Source organism: Paramormyrops kingsleyae, chromosome 17 (genome assembly GCF_048594095.1).
Source record: "Paramormyrops kingsleyae isolate MSU_618 chromosome 17, PKINGS_0.4, whole genome shotgun sequence".
Classification (NCBI taxonomy): domain Eukaryota; kingdom Metazoa; phylum Chordata; class Actinopteri; order Osteoglossiformes; family Mormyridae; genus Paramormyrops; species Paramormyrops kingsleyae.
In genome coordinates, this window is record NC_132813.1 from 15,503,023 (window position 1) to 15,524,911 (window position 21,889).

At 52.6% G+C, this 21,889-nt stretch overlaps 1 protein-coding gene across 2 annotated transcripts; it reads left to right on the forward strand.

The window, feature by feature from the left end:
• Window positions 1-160: 160 nt before the first annotated feature.
• On the forward strand, window positions 161-19,555 carry mnta (MAX network transcriptional repressor a). Of its 2 annotated transcripts, XM_023818028.2 has the most exons (6): window positions 167-449; window positions 4,421-4,991; window positions 5,234-5,275; window positions 5,642-5,753; window positions 16,794-16,986; window positions 17,536-19,555. In XM_023818028.2, exons 1-6 carry the CDS (start codon window positions 377-379, stop codon window positions 18,219-18,221), a joined length of 1,677 nt encoding a protein of 558 aa, XP_023673796.1. In that variant the 5' UTR covers window positions 167-376; the 3' UTR covers window positions 18,222-19,555. The 2 variants fall into 2 exon arrangements, with proteins under 2 accessions (XP_023673797.1, XP_023673796.1); XM_023818029.2 differs by lacking the exon at window positions 5,234-5,275 and having other exon boundaries at window positions 161-449.
• Window positions 19,556-21,889: the final 2,334 nt, after the last annotated feature.

Consider the following 21,889-nt stretch of genomic DNA (forward strand, 5'->3'; position numbering starts at 1 on the left):
TTAAAAACGGTTTTCACCAAAGTATTTATTGTGAAAGAAATGTTTAATCTCGAAAACTCAGTTCAGAAGTAGACACGGATCTCTTCTCCGTGTTTTGGGTCAACCTGTAGTATGTGGGAGGAGATTTGCAATGTATGGGCGGTCTTAATCCATCCGCTTTTTCCCTTGTTGTGTTTTCTGTCATTTGCATCGCCATCTTGTTGCAACCCCTCTACGTGTTTGGACGACGTCTTACGAGGGGATTCAATTACGTTTCCACCCTTTGCACCAACGGGAGAATAGCACTGTGCGAACGGCGAGTGAGAGGAGCGCTCCTTGTGAAAATCTACACATATTTACTCGCAGAAACAACTTCCACCATCGGCAGAAAAGGAAGATGAGTATCGAAACGCTTTTAGAAGCTGCCAAGTTTCTGGAATGGCAATCCCAGCAACAACAGAAAGCACGTGGTAAGGAGGGGACGGGGACCCGGGCTGTTGAAACAACGTTGAAATCAAGGGTCCGACAGCGTATCCCGTTTGAGATTTGGCGATTAGCATGCTTGAATCAGCCTGATTGTGAAAATCAGCCATATTCTGGATTCCACTGACACTAGATAGTTTAGAACATTTTGCACATTTTATTTATTAAAATGTGCAAATATATTTCTTGTGCAAAATGAATTTATTTCTGTTTCTGACCCTTGGGATGAGCGTGGTTAAATTTCTTTACGGATGCATTTCGTTCCATTTGGCGGTATGTGTAGGTCTGCCGCAGCAACTTGCAAGGTTAGGTGAATAGTGAGTTGCGTTCCTGGGCACGGTGGCGTTGTGGAAATCGGATTGTGTCGTGGTGCCCAGCTGCGTGCGAACGATTTGTTAATGGTGTTCTTTAGTTTCAGATGGTCAAAGTAACACCATCTGGGGAAGGTATAATATGCTTCCTTGTTACCGTCGTGTTTGATTTCCAAGTGCGTAGCGGACCTAAAGGGTTATTCCAAGTCATAAACTCAAATAAGCTGTATGCTGTATATCGTAAAATAGCATAGCGTCTGCTTAGATAGTCGTTTACATGCCTGTCTGTATATTTATTTTCTGTATTAGGGATTTAGAAACTAATACTCGCTATAAAGGGCGGTGGCAAAACACGAGATACGTGCCAGCCCTTTTTTTACATAATGACCTGACATAGCCGGGTATCATATGACGTGCAATTTAAGCCTACTTCCCTTTCGGTGGAGTAATCGTGTTTTCAAACTTGCTCCTGCATATTTGCGGAAAAAAAAACAAGTAGCGTGACTTGCATTTAGATGTTTTACTTTTAAGTTCCCACTTATTTATTAGTATGTACATTTTCTTTCCGATGAATATGTAGTCGCTTGAACGGTTTTTTGTTAGTTCGCTGGTGACGTGTCAGCTGAGACCACGCCCCCTTTAGAAACCGCGTGCGTGAGGCCCTCCCTCCCTACCACGTGCGCGCCAGGCGCTCGTGCCAGACTCTGGGCGGGTGTTTTTTTTTCCCCCTCCTCCTTCCGCGAGCTGACTGGCGCGGGTCGCGGCGCGAAGGAAACTGGGGCAGCTTCTCCTCGGTTTCCCCTCCGGAGGAATGCGGCCTTTATGTAACCGGCCGTTCCCTCCGTCCCGCCGGGCCACCCGAGCCCCGCTAAACAGTGCGAGTCGGTACCCGTACCCCCAGACTGTTGATGCTACAGCTAAATATGGGGTCAGATGACGGACGTGTGTGATGTGTGCTGCGGAGAGAACTGCTTCTTACCCGTGAAATAAAAACATTGTTCCAGTTAAACCACACCCAGATAACCTGTCTGAGCTTTTGGGTTCGATTATCGTCAAAGTAAAAGGGTTAACTGGAGCAGAGCTGAACTTGGGCGAATGGTATCCCTGCGCCGACTGCATCGACCCGCGGTCACGGACTTTACTGTCCGGCTCGCGGCTTAGACTGTGACACGGTTAGGCTTCCTACGGGGCTGCTGGTGCGTGCCGAGTCATCCCGCAGCTGGCCGCTGGCCACGGTGACGTCAGAGGCAGTCACCTTCTGTCATTCTCCGCTGCTGTGTGTCTGTCAGCCCGGTGTGCATCGCGGAATCGCCGGCTCTTTGCAGCCTGTTTCGGGAAGTCGATGACAAGCGATGTTCATGTTTGTCAAAGAAACGCGTCTGACCTTTAAACGCGGCCCAGGAAGGCGAGGAATGGGTGCAGGAGGGTGTGCGCGCGCGTGGCTGCCCCGGCCCTTTGCCCCCCACTAAACCGTCCGATTGTGCTGTCACTAACTCCTTTTATGAAAGATAATCTTATAACAACAGAAGTCTCCTCTTGGGTCGTGACGTTCGCGGGGGACCAATAATTGTGCTCATTTTTCTTATGGAGGAGCTGATTTTGTTTGTATACTAATTTCCTTTAATGATGGGTTTGTGTAAAAACACTATAGTTAACTTGCGTAAGCGTTCATTTCGTTCGATTGGTGGTACATATTTAATTTTATTTTGATTTTCTAATGCAGCACCCTTATCCAGGCACGTGAGAAATGTTTATCAGGTATAATAATTAGCATGCAACACCATCAGGTTGATCTAATGTGGGTTTTTGTTGACTGCATCACCGTTGTCTCTCTGCTGTTTTCTGTCAGCTGCTCAGACTAGAGGTGATGAGAGCTTTTCACCAGCTAGGTCAACCTCTCTGTCTGAGAGCTAGGTGGCACATATGTAGGTGCTGTCTCATACCCCATGAATCCCTCCCTACAATAAGTCTAGTGCTCATACACAAGCAGATTAAAGGCTTGCACGCTGTTAAAGTAGCCCCTGGGGGGACAGGCTCCCCTCTGCCTTGTTCTGATGTTTGTTTCCATGGAAACTGGACAGTCGCCCCGCTCCCCACCACAAACTGCGCAAACTCTCCCGCAGCCGGTAAACTTTCCCCGTATGACACTGAGGGACGTTCTGCACTGCGACTGGCTGGAATCTTGAGATTTTACACGGTGTCTTGTTGCTCACTTGCAGGGATCTTGCGGGACAAACGGGTGCATAGAGTGTGCTTTGTTGGGGGGGGGAGGTCAAATCTGTCACCTCCGAGTACTCAGACACTTGTCCCTAATCCATCAGTGGCTGTACGGCTTTTGCTTCGAGTGCTGATGTGTGGAATTTGAGTGAATGGGAATCCAGCACAGTCTCCTGCAGGAAGTCAGTCCATCCCTTTTTCCGCTAGTGAGCCATAAACCCCCGACCCTTTTTCCTGTCTACAAGCAGAGCGCACAAGCCCCCGCCCGGCGTGATAGCAGGAATACCCATGATGGCCTTGCAGCCTTGCGTGCTGAATCTCCAGTCTTGATTCACCACTGAGGTTGCTGTGTGAATTTCTCGGACACGCCCACCCCCCCCCCCCATGCCTCTCCTGCGGTCTCCCTCTGTACCTCCCTGAGCTCCTGGAGGGGAAACTGGCCCTGCTCAGTGCTGCTAGCTCCAGCCCCCGCAGAAAGCGTGTATGTAGTATATAGGTAGAATGTTGCCCTGAACAGGGGGTCTGAGAATAGTAGATCTGTGGTGAACATGCTCTGAGGCTTTGCTGCAGGTCTACGGACATGTTTGGCTCCTCCCCGCACTGATGAGCAGCGAGTCATGTGGGTCGACTCCCGGAACAGGCTGCGGTTCTGCCGTGTCTCCATATTGCAGTTCACCTTTCCAGCCTGACTGCAGCAAAGCAAGTTCTCGTGGACGCAGCCAATCTGTCTGGCCCCCGGAATGATGCTCCCCCCCCCCCCCCCCGGCCAATTCTTTTAACTGATAAAGCATATTTAAATGCCGGACCTGTAGGTAGCCTAACCATTATGGTGTTTCCAGGTTTGGTGTGTGGTGTTTCCGAGCCTTAACTAGTGTTAACCGGGTAAAAGGTTCACCCAAAATTAACCTTGAGCAGTGGGCCAGGAGGTGGAGTTGTACCACTTTATGGCCAATGGGGGAGCAGTAATGTCAATGCCCGCCTTGTTTTCCCCTTCCTGTTGTATATGAAGGCTTCTCCTCGCAGCAGCACTGTGGAGGTGCCCCACCTGTATCATTGAACGGGAAAGGGTCAGCCTTCAGATCTGCACCCGCAACTTCACCCCCTTTAGCGCTCTCCAGAACTGTGGCTCTGTATTCCTCATTTTATGCTTTTTTTTCACTTGCCCACTTGTAGTTTCATGGTAGTGAGAAAGGGGGAACTGTTTCTGACAAACACTGACCCCATTGTTACTGCATCTCCTGGAAGGGCGGGGCCTCGGGGGGATGATGTGACCATTGCTGATGTTCTGTAGGTTGCTTTTGTGAGGGGTGTGTGACAGTCCCGCCTTTGGACCAGAAACTGCCGTCTTACTGTCCTCTGATTGGTCCTTTTTTCGAATAAGGGGCGGGGACTTGTGTGACGCTTTTTTTTTTTTTTTTTTTCTCCCGCAGAGGAGAGCGAGCTGAAGGAGAAGCTGAGACTCGAACGGGAGGCTGAGCAGAAGCGCACCGAAGTCGTTTCCGCCCTGCAGCCTCTGCGGCTCAACCACGGGCCCTATGGGGAGGAGTTATGTGCAGAGCCCCACCCCCTCCCAGTTCCGCCCCGCCCCCCTCCGGTGTCCATCGCGGTCATACCCATTCCCATGATGTCGGCTGGTCCGGTGGTCCCAGCCCTGCCCCTGGCTCCGCCTCCGACTGGTGCCGCTCTGTCTCCTTCCGCCGTATCCCGTCCCAGCCCCCCCAGGAAGGACGCCCCCTCCCCGCCAGCACAGCCGCCACAGCTCCCGCAGCGCCTCCTCTTAGCCTCGCAGTTGAAGGTTGAAGCTGCATCTTCACCTCAGGCAGGAGCCCCCAAGCAGGCTCCACCCCCACTCGTCCAGCCATACCCCGGCTCCATCATCACCGCATCCCAGCATGCTCTGCTCCCTCAGCCGGCCCCCCTGCCAGTCCAGCCCAACCCAGCGGTGCGGCTGAATGCCATGGAGGACTCGCGTCACCCGGATGGAAAGAGGAGGCCGGGGGGGTAAGTGCCTTCAGAAGTTTGACGGCTTCTCGTCTGATGAGAACCTCCTGGTTGGGTGGGTAAGGTGCTGTGCTATTGTCCATGGGTCATGTGACGGTAGGGGGCGGAGCTTCCCGGCCTGCTGGGCTCGGTGTAATACGAGCAGCTCCATGACGGACAGGGCTCACATCTTGTTCTGTGGGTCTCCGTTCTCACGCCCTGTGGAGAAGGGCTGATCCCTTTGCTGTGATCTCTCCCCGCAGGGCTGGGACCAGGGAGGTACATAACAAGCTTGAGAAAAACAGGTGGGTGAAGCCCTCTGTTCTGTATCCGGCAGGCGGAGCCGGGGGGGGGGGTCTGGGGGGGGCAGTGTGCGACCGGGGGAGGGAGGCCTTGCAGCAGGGGGCGACTCTCCGTGACCGTGAAACAGGCCGGAAGTTACCTGGGCCGTTTCCCCCTTGCAGAGGAGCTGAGGCTGGTGTGAGGTGTTTGATAAGGCCGGAGTGAAACACCTTACTGGCCACCCACAGAGCCCCTGGGACGCGCTCGTTAGTTATGAGTACCTCGTTATATTGATGCGTAATTAACTTGTATTGCCGGTGGTGATAGCTGGGCCAAGCTGACGTGCTGCTCCTGTCCTTCCCTCACCCCCCTCCCCTGTCTCACCCCAGACGTGCACACCTGAAGGAGTGCTTCGAGACTTTGAAGAAGAACATCCCCAACGTAGACGAGAAGAAGACCTCCAATCTGAGTGTGCTGAGGAGCGCACTGCGCTACATCCAGGTGCTGCTCTTCCCCTCATTAGTGCATCACTTACTCTGGGTGCATCCAAAATCGCACACTTACTCAGTACTTACTGAGTCTCGTCAGAAGCCTGCTACTCAACTGTTGCAGTATGTACTATATGTATGCATGAAAATCAGTATGCATGCGCTCGGTCACACTGGGGTCACCATCTTGCAAATGACCTGACCTGGATGTTTACCAATGATATAGTTTGACCCCCATGAAAGCTAAAGACTGGTAGAAACTAAATACAAAACGAAGCATATTCAAGTCAGCTAGTGTAACTCCGTATCATTTTCTACTTAAATTTGTACAGAGGTGGCGCTTCCTTCGCCATCTTGACAAAATTTTTGAGCAAATGATGTTCTTCATCTCTGGGTGCCGCTTCAGTGGTCTTGTGGGATAGCATCCATCGGTTGCACAACTTGGAATTTTGCAGAATGTAGTACGTTAACCTGACCACAGTACCACAGTGCCACTGCCTCATCCATACTGAGGATTCAGACATACTGTTCATGTCGCATACTATATTTTGCCTGCTACATAGCAGCCAAGTATGCAATTTCAATTGCACCCTGTAACCCCCCCCCCTCCCCAATTACCCTGTGGGGGTTTTCTCTCAGGTTACGAAGCTTCCCCTCCTCTTGGTTGCGCTGACTCCTCTTAGCAGATGTTGTTAAGGTGCCATCTCCTACCACCACCCAAACCTGTGCCCAGGTCTCCACCCTAGGACCTTTGGCTAAGCCTCTGTTCGCTCTATCCTGTGTTGTTTGGGTCTCCAATCTCATGGGCTGCGATGCCCCTCCTGCTCAACTTATGCCGTCGTTTTGGGGAAGTGAAGTCAGTATCTGAGCGATATCTGAGGGTGCGTCCGAAATTGCGTACTTGCACAGTAGGTATTGAATTTTATTAAAAGCTTACTACTTGACCATTAATGCAGACTGCAGTATGTACTGTGTTTTTAGTTGGAGACACTGGCTGGGTCGAAATTCAGGGGCTGCATCCTTCGAAGGATGTCATCTGTGTAGCCTTTGTAGGCTACATTCTTCGAAGGTCCATGCAGTGAATCTTGGGATATGTTGGGCTGCCAATGATCCAATAGGTGGATCCTTTGCAACTCGACAAAAGAAGGAAATGTTTCTAGACCGCATTTGAAGGAGCCTTCAAAATGGGGCAGCCTCGTCTCGTCTTTGAATGCAGCCTTTGAAGGATGCAACCCCTGAATTTGCCTACCATTTCATCTATACTGAAAATTCAGACATACTGCTCACGTCACATACTATAATTTGCCAGCTACATAGCGAACAAGTATGCAGTTTTGAATGCACGCTGAAGAGTCTGCGTGTCATCTTGATTCTTAAGCTGGACGGCTTTACTGGTTCCTGCGAGGACTGACAGGGTCCAGTAGCTCAGGTTTCAACTTCCGTTTACACGGAATATTCCAGAAAATACCTCTGCTTTTAAGGGAAATATTTATAGGTCTGCACATATCTCTGCAATCCTGACCTGAAAAAACAAGTGGTTAAAAGATGAATGTGTAGCTGGATCTGTACTAATGTCTCTGCTGTCAAAGCCTTTATTTAACTCTCAGCTTCATCGGTTTGCAGTGATTGCTACACAGAGCTGTGTGCGTGTCTTTGTGCAGTGCTTATTATGGGTTGGCTGCATTGTGCGGCCTGCGTAGATGAGCCCTGCAGCCTTTAGCAGGGCAGCCAGCGGGTGTGGTTTGAGGGCCGTGGAGTGAAGTGTGGGCCAGCAGACCCCGGGAGGCGTCCCGCCAATCGCCAGTTGGTTCCCCCGCTCCTCTGTGGAGTTGACGTTTGAAACGAGGTCAGCTGGCGGATGTGGAGCAGTGAGCACATGGCGCGTTTGAGGTGGGGGGGGCATCGGCGTCCTGGCTGGACCTCCTGAGACTGTAAACAGGCAGGCGGCTTGTTCTTAATGTGACGCCTGGCTTCCCGGTAAAAAGGTCAGGCGCTGTGGACTCTGACATTGTTGATTGTCTTTGAATTGGACTGAGACTGTTGTGGAAAGTGGGGCAGGTGTGTATAGGTAGGGCTCATGAGTGGTGTTTGCTCCTTGTGTGCGACTGACCCAGTCTCCCCCCCCCCCCCCCGACGTCTCCGTGACACCTGTGCTGCTGGGAAACGTGTCGCTTTGTCACGCCGTGATTGCGAGGGACAGGCTGCCACCCACCGCCTGTGATGTGGACGTGACTAAAACACCCCCCCCCCCCCCCCATTCCCAACTCGACATACTGTGTGCCCCCCAGCCTCTTTCTTACTGGAGAAAAAAGGTGTTGATTTTCATTGGCCCCATCTTCTACAGCATGTCTGCAGTTGTTTAAAACTTGTCCTGTACAAGCATGGCGTCTGCCGACCGGCCTGCTGTAGCTCCTCCTCCATTCGCTGGTCTCTCCACGCGGACACTGAACACAGAGCGGGTTATTCTTCGGCTCGTTGCATTCCTTTGCTTTCTGTTTTGTGCACCCCCCCCCCCCTAGGCTTTGCGGCTCAGGTTGAGTCAGCTTAGGAATGTTTTGAAAGGCAGCTTGTGCAAAGATCTGGTCGCCACCCATCTGCTGCCGCTGCCTTGATTCGCCTGCCGTCCGCCAAGGGCCCCGGGGCCGTGGGGCCCGTGTGCTGCAGACGTGCTTGCCGTCAGCCAGAGAGTGAGACACGCATGTGCGGTATGCCACTGTGTCTGCAGAGCGCTGGAGTCTCTGTGCTGCTGTGCTGCATTAGTCGTCTTCCTGCTTCTGGGGGATTTAGGTGAGCCTTGTAGAGAACCTCCCCCCCCCCCCCTGCCTAGGGTCGTCTGCCTCGGTCTGGCCTGCGTCAACGTGAGCGCCGAGCACATGGCCCACCGCAATTGAATGATGTCACACCCTGGGGGGGAGGGGCTCCCCCTTCATTGCGGCGCCATGGAGACGAGCATTTCGGCTCTGCCTGAATGGAGGGGGGTGGAGCCAGCACTGGCTGTTTGAGGAAGCGCTTTAGAATCGCAGCCCGGTGGCTGCAGCTCGCGCTGCTATGACGACACAGTGCGCCGGCCACTTGCACGCACACGCCGCCCCGCGCGCACCAGTAAATATTTGCACATCGACTCCCATTGAAGAAGAAAATGCAACAAGCTACATTTTTCCGTTTTTGAAAATTTAAGTCGGATAAATTATAGTGGGCAGCCAGCAAACATTGAGTGCCCCCCCCATGCCTGTCCCCACCCACTGAACCCGGTTAGGCTGGTTAAAGCTGAAATGTCGCTTGTATGTGCTTTCTCCAATCAGCGCTGAGACGTTTGATGACAGACTAGAGCTCAGCCCCCTCCCCATTCCGAGCAGGGAAGAAAGAGCCCTTTTTCAGGCTTTGTGTGGCAGTCTGGTCTGGCCCCTCCCCTGCTCCCCCTCCAGGGCCTCACGTGCCCCCCTCGCCCCCACGTGGCCCGGACCCCACCCCCGGTGAAACACAACACTTTAAATGTGTGAGTGTGGAGTGGCTCTCTGCGTTTGGGTAACCCTGGACGTTTTCCCTGGAATTCACTGACTCACAGCTCGCTGCGTGCCTGCCCCCGAAACGGCCCCCAGCGCCTCTCCTGGGGGGGGGGGGGGGGCACTCCTGTAAACTGCTCCGTGTCCCACGCCAAAGTGGGTTAGCTGGCCAGCGGGCTCGGTTCTGCAGGAGGGAATGCTTTGTGATGGATGATTTGGGTGGTGGGGGAGGGGAGGGGTGGGGACTGGCCCTTTAAGTTCCTTTCCGCATTTTACATTAGTAGCATTTTTGCTGGGAGGCTTCGCAGCAGGGGTGGTAAAGGCTGGATGTTGGAAAGGGATGGGGGGTCTCGGTACTGGGAGACATTTAACAAAAAAGAGATGGTGCGTCCAAACAGGAAGGAGACGCAGCTGGAGGCGGGGGTGGGGGGCTCGCTGGGAGCTTGCGTCAGCGTTACTGCGACGCCTCGCTCTTCGCCTCAGCGGCACGCCGACACCCCCGGCGCGAGTCTTTGGATCATTCTGCATGAATCCTGGGTACGAACACTGACCCAGTTCTATTTGTTCCTGGGCCGACGTTGTAAAGGGACAGCGGGGCAGAATTTGATCCTCTGCAGTGCCCCCCGGTGGTTCGTGTGAGGTCTGGGCATGCCTGCCTTGCACACGTACGCAGAACACGGCCTCGGGGGGGGAGGGGCTGGGCCGAGGCGGGGGCCCCAGGCTCATGTCCCAGCCGAGGCTCTTGGCACGAGTTCATGGCCTTGGGGGGGTTCTGCTTATGGCTGGTGGGCGAGTGGGTGGTTGGGGGGGGGGTGTGTCACAGCCCCCCCTGTGCGACGCGGGCCATGTGCTCTGCACTCGCGTTTTACCACGTCTTTGCCGGAGCTGCCTTGAGCACGCTCACTGCCTCCCGCTTAGTCACTCTGGCCGCCTTGCTCTCTAGACGGCGGGGGGGGCGGGGCTTGGCCCTCGTGGGGGAGGGGGAGGGGCCGGGCTGTTTGTACGATTGCAAAACGGCCTGCAGCTTACTGAAACCCTGCGTCATTGTCTCACATGTCTGTTCGCCTGGCCGTGCTCTTCCGGGGGAGCCATGTCAGCTGCGGACGTGCCCACCCCCCACCCCCCCCGAGGAGCCAACCACACCAGGACTTTTTTTTTTTTTTTCTAGCACTTTTAGTTCAGCTTCAAAGACTAAGCAGGAAGCAGTGCGTGGTCTGTGAGAGCGAGCTCTCTCAGACCTGGGAACTGGGGGCCGAGGGTTGGGCTGCTGGCGTCGTCATGGTTTCTCTGCCCTGTGAGTGGGGGGAGGGGGCTCAGGTTTGCCCGACACGGTGCCCCTCCTGTCTTCGGGTTGTGGGCTCCAATGCTGAAAGGTCTGGCTTGGCGTTGCAGGAGTGACAGTAGATGCAGGAACGGCAGCCCCGGATTGATAGGGCTGCCTAACAATGGCGCCCCCCCCCCCACATCAAATGGACCTCTGCACTTTTTGTTGCTGGGTGAGAGGTGTGATGCAAGCCCCCTGATGACATCAAGCCCCACTGCCTGAGCTGGCGGAGTACGGCAATGCGGGTGAATGATACGATGTGGGGGGGGGGGGAGAGAGAAATGTGTCGGCGGGCACACAGCTGTCTCTCATGCTCCAAGCGCACCCAGTTGCACTGGTGCATCCCACCCCTCGTACATCCTGTTGCCAAGGAAACCTCATCGGTTTTCAGCTGTTACCCTGACGATGCTCGGGGATTCCGGCTCCTCATTTGCCAAGAACATGGTACCGACCGGGGAGTGGGGGGGTGGGGGGTGGGGTGACATTCGGTGTTGGGGTGCCGCTTATCAAACAGAACAGGAGGCTGCTCCTAACCCCCCCATGGTGTCTTGGTCTCTGTGCCTGTAGCTGTCCCTTTGAGGAAAGTCCTCTCACTAGTGACCATGTCACTGAATGCTTGGTTGAAAGTGTCGCTCATGCAGCGAGATAATTAAAGGGGCCAACTGTCAGCACCCCCCACCCCCTGGGGGAGTAGGTTAGAGAGTGAACCCAGAACCTCCAATGGTTGCCGTTGTCACCTGACACCGCTGAGTGAAGACGGAAAGCTTTCGTTGCTTCCAGCCAATTCTAGCTGCTGCTTACGTAGGACCATGTGACCAGGACCATGTAAACCCCCCCCCCCGGATGTGTCCCGAAGATTAGATTCATCTCTGTTGTCATTGTGCAAAGTGGTCAGAAAAGAAAACGCAATTTGGCATCTAATCTGAAAAGTGCAGAATAGTGTAAAAGTGCCAGAAATGGCTGCACAATACATGCATGCTGTGATGGACAGTTACTGGATGTGTGTATTCTATGGAATACACTGGCACAGGTTACCTGACAACATAACTTGGAAAGGCTCTTCAAATTATCTGGCTAACTGTCTAAGCTGGCTTGGTGGGGCAGCTCCGGTAGCAGCCATTAACGTGAAAACCACTGTAAATGAAATAAGTACCAGTAACGCAATAATTTTTCCGTTCTTAATGTGATAAGCCGATAATGTAATAGCTGGCCAATAAGGTAGTACATTTTTGATTAAGAAATTTTACTTCTAGTAAGTTATTGCATTATTGGCTTTTGTTACATTAACAACGGAAAAACCATTTACGTTATTGGCAGATATTACATTCCTGGCTGCTTCGTCTCTTATACATTAAACTGGGTTTGCCTTTGCTAGCTAACACTGTCTGATAATCGCTCGCTTCATTTGTAGAACAGAAGGCTCATCATCATGGATGTTTTTTAACAAAGCTTTATAGTTACACAGAATATAAATGAATGATGCTGAATATTTACGTTTCGGAGCCTGGATTCCGCACAAACGTATTGCAGCGATTGGCCAGCTGCTTTTTTGCTTTAGTTTTCGGCAGCCTGTAAAAACGTAGCTCCGATTTCTTATTAAATCGATTCGTACAATCAATCACACGGCAGCTCTTTCCCATTTTAGATGTGTTCTAGCAGCATTTGAGCTGAATGCTGAACGCAGTGACTTCCGCTCTCTTTGCCGTCATGTGCATACCCTCTGTACAGGGCTACACATGGTGTGGTAAGAATAATGTGTATATGCAGTACCTGTGATCGTGGTAAAAACGGATGCATAGATTTCCATGCAGTGTGCAAGGCTTCTGTAGGGTAAACGGTTTATGGTTTGGGCTGGAGGAGGCTTCGTGATGTTCCAGCATGGTCCTCGATGGAGGTGAGCTGAGTGTTGTACTGGGTGGTTTTCCTCCTCCCGTTGCAAGAACTTGGTCAAGATTCTCTTGATGGTGCACTGGATGAAGTCAGTCAGGATGTGACATTACTTTACTTTCTTAGGAGAATGAAAAAAGTTTAAGCTGGGCCTTTCTGACCAGCAGGGAGGAGTTAATAGTCCAGGGGAAGTCGTCAGAGATGTGTTTGAAGCTGGGGATGGGAGTTGGGGGCTTGCTTAGGGGTAGGTCTGCAGCCTCTGTCTCTCCTGAAGTTCACAACGGGCTCCTCACTCTTCAAGGTGTTGAAGGTTCTGTTATTGCCGCATCACCCAATCAGGACGTTGAACTTCCTCCTTGTGGAATTGCCGATCAAGCCCACTACTGTAATGTTGTTGGCGAACTCGATGGTTTGACTCAGACATCGTAGGAGAACAGGGAGTAGGGGAGAGGACTTGGCACACAGCCCCGAGGGCCTCCAGTAGCCAGTAAACAGGGTGGAGGAGGTGCAGTCACCTAACCTAACAGGCTGGGGTCTGTCTGTTAGTCCAAAAGTCTAAAGTCTAGTTGCAGAGTGGGGTGCTGATGTCACGGTCAGTGGGTTTGGAGACCAGTTTGAATGGGATGGCAGTATTGAATGCTGACGTGAAATCCACAGACAGTATCCTGACACTGCTGTCCTTGTTGTCTAAGCATGTCAGAGTGTGATGGGCTGGACACGGTGTCCTCCATTGACCAGCAGGCAAACTGGTAGGTGGAGGACTGGCTTTCGGTCAGTCAGGACCAACTTCTCAAGGCATTTCATAACGATGGCAGTCTGTCATGGACTAAGGTGGTGGCAGCAGGATACTCTGGCCCTGAAACCACAGTTGTCGTTACTTGGGCTGACTAAGAGTTGAAAATGTCATTGAAGACCCCAGCGAGTTGTTCTGCAGAAGTCGAGGGCCCCGTCTGGTCCAGCTGATTTCCTTGAGTTGACACCACTCTGTACAGCCTGCACATTAGTGGGGAATGTAAGGGGCTGCTTCTCAGGGGGGGGGACATGGATTTTGTGGCCGTGTTTTGTGGGTCAGGGGTACCAGTGAAATGTACTTCGATCTTCTGTTTGCAGCTGCGCATTGCTCCTTTGATGGCCTTCTGCAGGTTAGGCCTTCTCACTGCCTGATCCGAAAGCTGCACCTCGCTGGGAGGTGTCCTGAATGGTGAATGCCCTTCAGTCTGTGTGTTCAAACCAGTGCTGCAGAATGGAATCGGCACCTATTGGCCAGACTTCAGGAATCTCCACTGCCGGTCTCTCCCATTTAATGGGCAGTGAATTCTTGGGCAGCGGACACAGTGATCGGTGGTCAGTCTGTCCCTTGTTGGGGGGGGGGGGGGGGGGTAATTGTTTTGTCGGCCTCTGCAATACTAGAGTAGGTGTGATCTAAAGTATGCTCTCCTTTGGTGGGTCAGGAGATGTTGTTTAGGGAATTTAGCGAGTTCACCTGTCAGGTTGAATACGATGAAGGCTGTGTGCGGTTTGGCCGTGTGTGGATCTCTCGTGCAGAGCTAAGCGTTAGCATCCGGAGCGTTAGCCCAGCCCTCGGTGGGTAAAATGGCCTACACTTGATCATCAGATGGTCCAGGTGAAAAGAACAATTTTCCCCAGGGATTTACTTGTGTCCAGCGTGGCTCTGTTAGCTCTGAAGATGCTGAGTCCACGCAGCTCACTGTCTTTAGCTATGTTGCTGTTAAGCCATGTTTCCATAAAAATAATAACGTTGCCTTCCGGAAACCTTGTCTGTGATGTAATCTGAGGTCCTAGCTCGTCCATTTTGTTTGCCGGAGTGTGTGCATCAGAGAGGAAGATGCCCGCTAGCCCGTGTGGGTAAACCTGCCCGTCTCCCGCGCTGTTATTTACGAACTCTGTGCCAGCGTCTCTGCGTCAGAGTACCTGCAACAATAGATGCCGATATGCAGGCAAACTCCAGGAATCCAAAGAGCTGAAAAACAAGTGAAATGTACTGCCTGTATAGAACAACATAAGACATTTACGAATGAGAGGAGGTCATTCGGCCCATCAAGCTCGTTTGGGGAGAACTTAATAGCTCGGAATTGTTAAAATCTTATCTATCCTCTGATTTAAAGGAACCCAGGGTTTTAGCTTGCGTTACACTAACAGGAAGACTATTCCATACTCTAACTATACGCTGTGTAAAGAAGTGCTTTCTAAAATTCATTTTAAAATGTTCTCCCACTAATTTCCAATTTTAATATGGATATTTAATGTGGAGTCTTTGGGTGACTGAGCTGAATAAAAGGACTTCAGACTGCTAGTAAATAGTCACTAATTCGTGAAATCGGGACAGATGCCAATCTGTGCTGTGCACTCACGTGGCCATCTTGGATGTATTTTACAAAAGGAAAATAAAAGGTTTGTGTTTCTGTTCCTGAGGCTCGGTCAGTGAACATTATCAGGAAATAAGCTTTAATTCTTCTCTGTTTTGCATCTGGATGGAGTTACCCACAGTCTTACCAAACTGCTGTTTATCTGTGCGGGTTAGCCAGTTCAGCTGTGTTTGTGTGTGTGTGTGTGTTTGTGCGCGTGTGTGTGTGTGTCTATCTGTTTAGAGGCAGGGATGTGTGCTGTTACCTGTTAGTCGACGTGTTCTTTTGTTAAAGTGCCTTAGAGGACTAAAGCGGACAGACGGAGCGAGTGTCTGTGTAGAGGTCTGGCCGTCGCGTGCCGCCGTGACCCAGGCTGGTCACGAGGCTGTCGCTGAGTCAGCTTTGCGAAAGGCGAGGAGTGACGCTCTCCAGTCGCACAGGACCCTGAAATGCTGCCTCACTGATTTGGCGGGCTGCAAGCAGACCTCCTTTACCGTATCTTCCTCCAGCTTCCGTTCCCTTTAACTCCCCGCTTTCCCACCGTCCACCCCTAGCTGTTCAGTCTGTAATCGTATCTCACCTCAGCCCTCTTAAAGGTCTTGGTCTGGCCTGTCCTTGCAGGCTGTCAGCTGAGGGGCGGTGAAACTGGGTCACGGCAGCGTTTGCGTGCCCAGCCCGCCTTCTCCCCCCCACGCGTGACCGTCGAAGGGGGCAGGCTGGCTGGTTGTGTCTGAAGGGGGAGGGGGGACGGGGAGGAGCCGTGCAGCCCCAGAGCCCTGGATGTGTTCTCCATTGGCTGAGTGCCGGAGGAAGGCTCTCCAGAGTGGCTCTGGCAAGTGTGCTGCAATTTAATTTCCCAGAAGTGGGAGGGGCCCTGCCGCATGCTGAAGTGTGTCAGGTTGGGGGTGGGGCTAGAGTACAAACGGATGAGGGGGTGGAGCCAGAACCCACATGACCCAAGAGGAAACTTAAATCCCCCAGGGTGGTGAGAGAGGACATCCACACCCCCTCCACCCTTTTCTGCCGGGTTTCTCAGTCTCAGAAGGCCCGCTTTGTGACCGCCGTTTTGAGAGAGCCTGCGCGATCAGAGGAAGCGGCCCTTTCATCTGGGGCTCGCGTTTGGTCCGGCGCTCAGCCTGTTGTACTTTCCAGCGTGTTATTTAAAGGGCTGGTTAAAGTTCGCCTCCATCTGCATGCTTGTTGGCGGGTACGCAGGTAGCCGCAGCCGGCTGGTGCGCAGGTAGCCGCAGCCGGCTGGTGCGCAGGTAGCCGCAGCCGGCTGGTGCGCAGGTAGCCGCAGCCGGCTGGTGCGCAGGTAGCCGCAGCCGGCTGGTGCGCAGGTAGCCGCAGCCGGCGGGTGCGCAGGTAGCCGCAGCCGGCGGGTGCGCAGGTAGCCGCAGCCGGCGGGTGCGCAGGTAGCCGCAGCCGGCGGGTGCGCAGGTAGCCGCAGCCGGCTGGTGCGCAGGTAGCCGCAGCCGGCTGGTGCGCAGGTAGCCGCAGCCGGCGGGTGCGCAGGTAGCCGCAGCCGGCTGGTGCGCAGGTAGCCGCAGCCGGCTGGTGCGCAGGTAGCCGCAGCCGGCGGGTGCGCAGGTAGCCGCAGCCGGCGGGTGCGCAGGTAGCCGCAGCCGACTGGTGCGCAGGTAGCCGCAGCCGGCGGCTGCGCAGGTAGCCGCTGCCGGCATGTCTATGGGTGCAAGCATGTCAGCCATGCTTTGCCCTCACCCATACCCACCCCTGTCCATGCCTTACAGTCACGATGGGGGGACTACTCCATCAGCATGAGTTTGTGGGGTAATTCCAACGAGAGCCTGTGCCTTTGGTCGGGGACTAGAGCTCATAATGAGTGAGAGGTCAGCAGGCGGCTATGGCTGTGGCTTCAGGACTGACGCTCACCAGTATGGGGTGTTGCCGTTGTACCCTTGAGTCCTGATTTTATTTTTAAATAATCTAAATGCCCATAATCCCCCCCTCAGACACTGAAGAGGAAGGAGAAGGAGTATGAGCATGAGATGGAGCGTCTGGCCCGGGAGAAGATCGCCACGCAGCAGCGGCTGGCCGACCTGAAGAACGAGCTCGGCCAGTGGATGGATGTGATGGAGGTGGATCGCGTGCTGCGGCAGACCGTGCAGCCCGAAGACGACCAGGCCTCCACCTCCACCGCCTCAGGTCAGCACCGGAGGGGCATCATTCCGGTCCAGAAAGTAAAAATCCAGACCAAGATTTTGTTTTGGACCACAAAGAGCCACATTCACTGCGTACTCAGCTGGCTGGTTCAAGCAAAATCTTGGCCTGGATTTTTACTCTCCGGATCTGAACTATCTACCACTGGGGCCTCATTTTAAACCCCCGCCACAGGTTTACAAGTGCATGTAACGAACTGCCTGTGTCCCCCCAGGGGGAGAACCGTTTATTGAACATTTTGACACTTGAAAATGAGCTGGTTTATCCCCATTTTGTGCTCTAATAATAATAATACTGATAACGATGATAATGATAGTGATGCCTTTGTGCCGTTTAAGTGAGAGGCGCTGGGTTGTCCCTGTGTCCCGGCAGCAGGCCGTCTGCCTGTCCGCCAGCCGCCTGACACGAAGGTGACACACTTTGCACGTCCTCTGCTCCTTAAAGCAGTCGCAGTTTGATTGTCAGCCTTGTAGATCTTCACACGTGTCGTATGATGAGTATCCTGTGCCAACCGCATCTCTGCCCCCCCCCCAGAGGGTGAAGATAACATCGACGAGGACATGGATGAGGGAAGCCTGTCGTCGCCCCCTATGGCCAGGGCGGCTCCCGCCCCGCAGACTGAACCCCGCAAACCTGCCATGGCCCCTCAGCCGATCCTGACCCCGCACCTGTCTGTCCAGCACAAGCCCCCGCAGCCGATGGCCCAGCCGGCCCCCGCCCAGGCCATGGTGGCCCCCCAGGCCATCCCGCAGGGCCACCTTGCACAGATCCCCGGCATGCAGCCCACGGTGATCACGCACGCCGCCGCGGCCACCGCACCTCACGCCTCCGTCATCCAGGCCGTCAACCACGTCATCCATCCCGGCCCCAAGCACGTGGCCCACATAGTGCCCTCGCCCTCGAACCCGCTGCCCCTGGCACCTGGCGCTGCCCAGCCCATCAGCCACATCACGGTGGCGCACCTTGGGCAGACCCTGCCGGGCCTCTACCCGCAGCCCGTGGCCGTCAGCCAGCCCGCGGTGGTCAGCCACCTGGCTCACACGCTGTCGCACGGCCAGGTTAACGGCGGCGCCCCCCAGGGGGCCGTGGTGGGCAAGCAGGCTGCCATGGGGGCGCAGGTGGTGACGCACCACCCGCAGCTGGTGGGCCAGACCGTACTGAACCCCGTAACCATGGTGACCATGCCCTCTTTCCCAGTGAGCACCCTGAAGCTTGCCTGAGGGGGGCATGGAGCGTAACGTTTGGACTGCTGACCGTGCCAGAATCGCCGCGGCGACCCGCATCTCGAGGCGCTTGGCGTGTAAGCAGTGGCCGTGTACATTCCAGAGAATATATATTTTATCTATTGGTATATATAAAGAATGATGATATATATGTAATGGCAGTCTGTGTGGGTATATGCTTTGGTCCAGCATCTCGTCATACATGATCCTCTGTGTTTACAGTTTACGGTGGGGGGGCGGGGAGTCCTCACAAAGGCATCGAATACGGTGTGGAGGGGGGGATTCTCTGATTGGTTGCTTTTTTTTTTGTCATGTGACGAGTTCGGGCAGCCAGCGGTGTCACACACAGACCTATTGCCTGTGCCTTGATAAATGCTGTGTGGCACACAGGCGCCCTCTGCTGCGTGGGAAATGCCACTACAACAGTCAAACAGCCTGGGGTCGCTAATGCAGTCTGGGGGGTGGGGGGTAGATACAGGGTTATCTGTGTGAGGGATTGTGGCGGCCTTCTTGCCATCGGCCTGCGTAGTGTGACGACACTGGTGTATAGGCGGGAGAGAGGGCGTGTTCTCCCTGAGGCAGGTGTTGATAAATTATGCTATTTAAACTGCACAGAATGTCCCGTGCCTGTCAGCCCCCGGCCCCCCACCCCCTGTGCAGTGCGCATATTTTTAAGTAGCACTTTCCAGCATCGCTGAAAGCGGGAGTCCGTCATGAGTACGCTGCAGGCTGTTGGGTCGCGTCCCCCATGCGAGTCCACATGCCGGCAGCACTCTGGGTTTCCGGCCCACTGTGCGTCGTCGCCGTCGCTTCAGCTAAAGGAGACCCTCTCGTTATGTGAGCTTCGACTACAACCTGTATCACTGTGACCTGTTGTTCATTGGCCCCGGAAGATCTGCAGCTGTATATAACGCTCGTCCCGACGGCGTCAACGACAAGCGAGAGCAAGACGGCGAGGGGAGGGAGAGGCTCTGTCATTTTTGAGATGTTTCTGACGTGATCTCAGTCTTGTGATCTGTGGCTGTGAGGGCAGACTAAGCCGATCTGCACATTCACATAAGTGTATTTTAAGATTTGATTGTTGCCTGTATTTTGCATGTAGATTGCAGATTTAATTTTTTTCTGGGACCATATATAGTACTGTCATAGCATGAGGGCAACTTTACAGCGCTCTTTCCACATTGATATTATATATATAATTGTGTGTTTTCCCTATGGAGAAAGTTTAAGTTATCGCCTGTAAATTTTGGGCTATATTTAGAATTAATTGTCCATGTTAAAAAAAAAAAAATACTGAAGATTCTTAATAAATCTTAATACATTTATAGTGAGGAGTGACTCACTCTGCATGATGACATCACACTGTAACAGCTATCAACACAAACTCTCCCTGATTGGATATGGAGCAAGAGCAGGAGCAGCAATGTGAACTAACAAAACCCATTCCTGCTTTAATCAGAGTGGTAATTCTCTTCCAAACTGGATTCTGGGATTCTTGTCTGAAGCAGGGTGCAATTAAACTGCTGCATAATGCTTTGGAGCCAATGTGCAGATTTAAAAGCCTTTGTGGAGACTTGTACCTCCCTCAGTTTGCTCTCTATAGGTGTCAGCAAGCTGCAGCTATAACCAGGGGGGGTTGGTTAAGGGCCTTGCTCAAGGAGCCACAGACACGGTGAGGCTGGGCTTGAACCACCACCCCTTTGATCACAGACACAGAGGCGTAGCCCACTGAGCCACACGCGGCCTCCTACAGCTTATATCTCAAATTTTACACACCGCATGCACATAATACAAAATAACAATGACACGTCGGCTTTTTATTGCGTTTTTTTTTTTTTTTAAACCTCTGAATTTATAAAGTTATTACATAGTCATTTTAAATGCAGTGGTAAAGCAAAAACACCTCATTGTTCCTGAATGATGGCGATGGGTAAATTCAGTGCAGGGCTGATGGGGCAAATTTTGAATCTGGGTGGGAAAACAGACGCTGGTATTAAAAGACTGGGCCCACAAACACTGGCAATGTGGTATTCTGTAAAGTAAAGTCCTCCCATTAACTTCCTGATACACCTTTTGGTATGTGAGCAGCCATAGCTCCTATACTTCAGGCTGGGTGATCCATCTGAAGCTAAGCAGGTTTGGGCCTGGTTACTACTTGGATGGGAGACCAGCTAAGAAAGCTGTGTTGCCCCTGGAGTTGGTGTTAGTGTGGCTAGCAGGTCAGCCTATCCTGGGGAGCCCAGTCTAATGGGTCCCTGGGTGTCTTTTGTTAAGGCCAAAATTATTATGCTTCACAGATTGCCAAAATTACCCTTTGTGCTGCCCCTACTCATTTGTTATGTCCATCTTCTCCAACTGTCTTGTTGGGGGGGGTGGTGGTTGTTTGTGGGGGTGGCCCATTGTCCAGCCATGGCAGGAACTTGAACCCTGGTCCCAGAGGTGTGAGGCAACAGTGCTAACCACTACACCACTGGGCCACCCACCACCCCTGCCATTGCATCATCCAGATGGGTGCTACACTGGCTGAAGTGGCTCCTCATTGCTTCTGTAAAGCATTATATAAATGTAACGTTCATTCATTCAACCCCAATCCCAGGCTCTCCTTACCCCTATTTAATTAAATTACATGTTTAATTACTTTCCTCTCATACTAGGTGACAAGTATCATGACAGCTTTTAGTTTTCATTCCAGGAATTAAAAAATAATAGTATAATAATTCAGCTTAAAGCTATTTTCAATGGTAAAACACCTTAAATTGTTTTACCCCCTCATTGGCATGGCCGCAGTCCAGACACACTGCCCGGCTGAAATGAGGTTAGAAGGTCTTGCGGGTTACAGAAGCTTTAAAGACAGGCACTCGACAAGGCACCTATCACACTTTAAGGGCCCCTTTATTGTTCTTTCCCGAGGCTCAGTTAAAGTGCTCCCATGTCCCCTAAAATCAATACAAACAAAAACAATAAAAAAATTAAAGATAAGAACCTGATAAAAAAAAAATAAAAAAAAAGATCCATGAATATCAAATTATTGCTTGAGGGGTTAAACGCTTGATGAATGCAAACATACTACACAGGAGAAGCGGTTACCTGCACTATTACGCAGCTGGAACAAAGCAAACAAATGCCAATATAGCAGAACATATACACACAACTTCCCACACCAATTTTTTTAACCTATGTCATAACAGGGGTTCTGCATCAGCAGGGAACAGGTGAGCTGTGTTGAACATGGATGAGGGCAGGGCATGGAGAGTGCATGGATACAAGCATGCAGGCATGGATAGGGAGGGGGGGGCGGTGCAAAGGGGCAGAAATATGTAGGGAATGAACAGGGGGAAGAGAAGAGAAAAACAAATCATAGATCATGAGAAGCTACCCAGTCTGAAAGAGCCTAAAATGAGTGTCACAGGTATAAATTAAGCAGATAACACTTAGCAGTCCTCTGTGAAATTATTAATGCAGGTACTGGAATGACAGATATTCTTTTTATTTGCTCCTCTAACAGTGATTTTTCAGTATGAGGTTTAAATGCATTTTGGGGAAGCCCATCCCTGTGTCAGTGTCCGGGCCGGGGACGCCGCGGAATCTCCACCCTTCAGGACCATCCTCAGCTTCTCCCAGCAGAGGGAGCCCCATGGCCCAGGAGCCGCTGTCGCTGCCGTCTT

Coding starts and splice junctions, on each gene's coding strand:
- mnta (XM_023818028.2), top strand. CDS start 377: ATGAGTATCGAAACGCTTTTAGAAGCTGCCAAGTTTCTGGAATGGCAA. Junction 450..4,420: donor GCAACAACAGAAAGCACGTG/GTAAGGAGGGGA, acceptor TTTCTCCCGCAG/AGGAGAGCGAGCTGAAGGAG. Junction 5,754..16,793: donor GCGCACTGCGCTACATCCAG/GTGCTGCTCTTC, acceptor TCCCCCCCTCAG/ACACTGAAGAGGAAGGAGAA.